The sequence below is a fragment of the Trichechus manatus genome, unplaced genomic scaffold (genome assembly GCF_000243295.1).
Source record: "Trichechus manatus latirostris isolate Lorelei unplaced genomic scaffold, TriManLat1.0 scaffold00025, whole genome shotgun sequence".
NCBI classification, from domain to species: Eukaryota; Metazoa; Chordata; class Mammalia; order Sirenia; family Trichechidae; genus Trichechus; species Trichechus manatus.
Genome location: NW_004443961.1, coordinates 20,522,361 through 20,527,666, shown reverse-complemented (window position 1 = coordinate 20,527,666; position 5,306 = coordinate 20,522,361). Strand labels below are relative to the sequence as shown.

Below are 5,306 nucleotides of genomic sequence, written 5' to 3'. Positions count from 1 at the left end.
GTGTAATCCATAATGAAAGCTGTGATCTTTATTTTCATCAGCATGTACTTTAAGTCCTCTTCACTTTCAGCAAGAAGGTTGTGTCATATGAATATCAGAGGTTATTAATGAGTCTTCCACCAATCCTGATGCCCCATTCTTCTTCATATAGTCCAGCTTTTTGGATTATTTGCTCAGCAAACAGATCGAATTAGTGTGGTGAAAGGATACAACCTTGACGCACACCTTTCCTGACTTTAAACCACACAGCATCCCCTTGTTCTGTTCAAACAACTGCCTCTTGACGTATGTACAGGTTCCTAATGAGTACAATTAAGTGTTCTGGAATTCCCATTCTTCGCAATGTTATCCATAATTTTTTATGATCCACATAGCCAAATGCCTTTGCATAGTCAATAAAACACAGGTAAACATCTTTCTGGTATTCTCTGCTTTCACCCAAGATCCGTCTGACATCAGCAGTGATATCCCTCATTCCACATCCTCTTCTGAATCTGGCTTGAATGTCTGGAAGTTCCCTGTCAATGTACTGTTATAGCCACTTTTGAATGACATTCAGCAAAATTTTACTTGCATGTGATATTAATAATATCCTTTGATAATTTCCACATTCTGTTGATAACTTTTCTTTGGAAAAGAATATGAATACTTTATGAATAGCAGGGGAACACTGCCTGATATAGTGCCAGAAAATGAACCCCTCAGGTTGGAAGGCACTCAAAAGATGACTGGGGAAGAGCTGCTTCCTCAAACTAGAGTCAACTTTAATAACATGGATGGAGTCAAGCTTTCGGGACCTTTATTTGCTAATGGAGCATGACTCAAAATAAGAAGAAACCTCTGCAAACTTCCATTAATAATCGCAAAATGGAATGTATGAACTATGAATCTAAGAAAATTGGACGTTGTCAAAAATGAAATGGAACACATCAACATCAATATCTTAGGAATTAGTGAGCTGAAATGGACTGGCCATTTTGAATCAGTCATATGATCTATTATGCCAGGAATGACAACTTGAAGAGGAGTGGTATTGCATTCATCATCAAAAAGAACATTTCAAGATCTATCCTGAAGTACAACGCTGTCAGTGATAGGGTAATATCCATACTCCTACAGGGAAGACTAGTTAATACAACTATCATTCAAATTTACGAATCAACAACTAAGGCCAAAGATGAAGAAATTGAAGATTTTTACCAAATTCTGCAGTCTGAAATTGATCGAACATGCAATCAGTATACGTTAATAATTACTGGTGATCGGAATGCAAAAGTTGGTAAATATGGTTTTGGGGATAGAAGCTATGCTGGAGATTGCATGATAGAATTTTGCAAGACCAATGACTTCTTCATTGCAAATATCTTTTTTCAAAAACGTAAACGGCAACTATGCACGTGGACCTCACCAGATGGAATACACAGGAATCATATCAACTACGTCTGTGGAAAGAGATGATGAAAAAATTAAATATTATCAGTCAGAACAAGGCCAGGGACCGACTGTGGAACAGACTTTCGACTGCTCCTGTGCAAGTTCAAGTTGGAACTAAAGAAAATTAGAACAAGTCCACGAGATCCAAAGTACGACCTTGAGTATATACCACCTGAATTTAGAGACCATTTCAAGAATAGATTTGAAGCATCGAACACTAATGACCAAAGAACAGACATGTTGTGGAATGACATCAAGGACATCATATATGAAGAGAGCATAGGTCATTAAAAACACAAGAAAAAAGACCAAAATGGATGTCAGAAGAGACTCTGATATTTGCTCTTGAATGTTGATTAGCTAAAGAAAATGGAAGAAATGAAGTAAAACAGCTGAACAGAAGTTTTCAAAGGGCAGCTTGAGAAGACAAAGTAAAGTATTATAATGACATGTGCAAAGACCTGGAGTTAGAAAACCAAAGAGAAGAACACGCTGGGCATTTCTTAAGCTGAAAGAACTGAAGAAAAAACTCAAGCCTTGAGTTGCTATATTGAAGGATTCTACAGGGAAAATATTAAATGACACAGGAAGCATCAAAAGAAGTTGTAAGGAATACACAGAGTCACTATACTAAAAAGAATTGGTGGACGTTCAGCCATTTCAGGAGGTAGCATGAGATCAGGAACCGATGGTACTTAAGGAAGAGGTCCAAGCTGCACTGAAGACATTGGTGAAAAACAAGGCTCCGGGAATTGATGGAATACCAATTGAGATGTTTCAGCAAACAGATGCAGTGATGGAAGTGCTCACACATCTGTGCCAAGAAATTTGGAAGACAGCTACCTGGCCAGCCTACTGGAAGAGGTTCGTATTTATGCCTATGCCAAAGAAAATACCAAAATAGGGAAGTAAAAATGTAAATAAAAAGGACTGTACCATTATTTTTCATAGTTTTCAATACATCACTTTTCCTTTCTCCATTTAACTTTCTTAGAAAGCTGTCATTGCATTTGGAGGCATTGAGGCAAAAGTAAAGCAAATGTAAATCTGAATATGATGAACGTAAAAGAAGGAAAGTGACTCCCCAGGTGAAAAAAAATGACACTGGAAGATTTTCTCCTCTTTTACTCACTCTTCCACCTACTCCAGTATGATTTCTGCATATTAATTCTACCAAACAGCTCTCACTAAGCTCTCTGAAGCCCTCTATTATCCCCATAGTAGAACAGTGTCAATCCACTGAGCAGCTTACTGACATTCAAGCTAGTATTAAGCAAAACAATGAGACACCTTCATTGTAAGCAATTAAATATATCTGATTTATAATAAATAAAATATTAAAATAGCTTGCCAGTACATCAATTTTATGAACCTAGCCAGAGACAAAACTATTTCAAAAAAGGCAAAACTATGCGGAGTAAATAAAACCTATATTCTTTTCCATGTTTCACTCTATTTCTATCATCCACTTCAGAAGGCAAACCACTCAAAATTTTTTCTATACGTGTTGTCATTAACTTCTCTTCTTCAACATTCCACTCACCTTAGTATGGTTTCTTATTAGTACTTCTACCAATCCAGCTCCCGCTAAGATCCTCACTGCCATCTACACTCAGATATAGTTCACAGTTTCAATCCACATCTTCCAGGATTGCATCGATTCTTCTTCTAAGCCATTTTATTTCTTTAAATATGCTCTTATCACCATTCTGTCTTGTTGTCCTGCTAATGTGTGGCCATTCCACTGCTGTTTCCTTTGTGGCTTTTCTCTCCCCTGTAAAGGTTTCACATCCTCAGCATCAAGGTTAAGTGTTATTCTAAACTCTCTTATCATGTGACAACTTCCATTCTTGGTCTTTCTGTGAAGAGATATGAACCCCTAGCCAGGGCATTGTTTGTAAATTGTAGACTCGTAGCCAATTGCTAATGGACAATTGACTAGATACCTACCAGCCCAATTGTGGAGGATATAGACTACTTTTATTTTCCTGTTGGCATGTGTTACTCCAGCTTCTGCAGAGAAAATTCCTTTTTTCCCCCCTTGTCTTATTATAGCATTTAACTTAACCGATATTAGTTAAGCATGACTATTGTTTTTAGGTTTCTTTCTCTACAAAAACCAAAGATATAAGAGAGCAGAAACTCTGTTTGTTGTATTCTCCTCTAAATCCTGAGGGCAACATACAAACTGGACAGCGAAAGTTCATTTTTGCTTATGACTTGTATATGATAATGATGACTAAGTGAATTGTACCTTCCATTCTTTAATCAAACAACACAATCAGGCTTGGTGTTTCCTTTTTAAAGAATAAACAAATACAAGAATGTTTCTATAATAAAAATTTAATGAACAAAGAAATATAATAAATTAACAAACTATAAAGGAGAACATAGTTTTTATACACAATGTAAAGCTATATATGATATGATGTGAACAAAAAATAAGTTAAATATGTAAATATCTAAATAGATAAATAAATATATACATCAGCATGATCATCTCTAAGGAACTAGTGCCCATGTAGTTGAATACAATGTTGCTTAATACTCCTAAAAACACATTTCACAAGTTTGATTCAATTCCTGTCCTGATTATAGCAGAAATGAGAGACTTTGAAATGGCTGACCTTGTGGAAGTATGATAGAGTGTATTAGTCAATGAGAATCATTTTTTTTTTTTTATGGGATAAGGTTGCCTTCCTTACTTCCTAGCCTTTCTTGCCAGTTTGTTGAGGCAGAGAAGGATCTCATGATTTCTGCTCTGACAATCTCCCAGGCACAAGGGCTGTATTTCTTCTCTGCCAGATAGTCAGTGATTCTTTGGAAGTATTTCCTCACAGCCAACATGGAGTCTTCATTTATCGGAGAGAAGGGAGATTCTTCTACCCCCATCTCCTGTATCAAACAGACTTCCAGGTCATTCAGCTGCTGATCAAGTCCAGCATACAATTTGTCCAGGAGGTTCTTATCCCAAGCAGCAGATGAGGCCTGTGTGCTGAAGAGATTGAAGATCTGCAGGATCATCTCATGGTGGACAGAGATGGCTTGAGCCTTCTGGAACTTGTAGACATCAAGCTCCTCCTGGGGAAATCCAAAGTCATTTTTGTCCTTCAGGCAGGAGAAAGGGGAGACTCTCCTCATTTGTCCCAGAAGCATCAAGGTTCTTCTGTTAGCCAGGCTATGGCTCTGAGGCAGGTCACAGCCCAGAGAGCAGATGGAGTTGCAGCTGAGCACCACCAGGGCCATCAGTAAAGGGAAAGAGAAGGCCATTGGGGATCTTGCAGATGCTGCTGTCCTGGTTGATGCTGGTGACTCTGTGAGCCTTGGCCTCCAGGTTCTCTGAAGACCTTCCTCCAGGCATGTGTTTTAAATAGGGAGCGTACTATTTTCCATTTTCTTTATGACCACTCCCTTACTTTCTACTTGTGTTTTTACTTTCATTTATGCACTCTCTACATGGGTTTTAGTGCAGTGTTTCTTAACCACTTTTTCTTATTATTGAGACCCCCCCAGGCAACCTGTTGAGAATTTTTATCCTAACTAAAACCCCCCATGAAATTTTAATACCACAAATACACTGTATTTTTGTTTATATATTATATGTATATCTGTGTTTTATACATAAAATGAGAAAGTGTAAACTTTACTCTTTTTATGGAATGCAGGGTTAATAATGACTAAATCAAAATTTTAGGCTAACAGCATAACACTGATACCAAAACCAGCAAAAGATGTCACAAAGAAAGAAAATTACAGACCAATATCTTTCATGAATATAGATGCAAAAATTCTCGACAAAATTCTAGCCAATAGAATTCAGCATCATACCAAAAAAATAATACACTACGACCAAGTAGGATTCATGCTTCAAC

General features: G+C 37.3%; 1 protein-coding gene across 1 annotated transcript; it reads right to left on the bottom strand.

Moving 5' to 3' along the window:
* Positions 1-4,113: 4,113 nt before the first annotated feature.
* Positions 4,114-4,704, bottom strand: LOC101350125 (interferon alpha-5-like). The gene has a single exon (XM_012554705.1). It carries the CDS (start codon positions 4,702-4,704, stop codon positions 4,114-4,116), a length of 591 nt encoding a protein of 196 aa, XP_012410159.1.
* Positions 4,705-5,306: the final 602 nt, after the last annotated feature.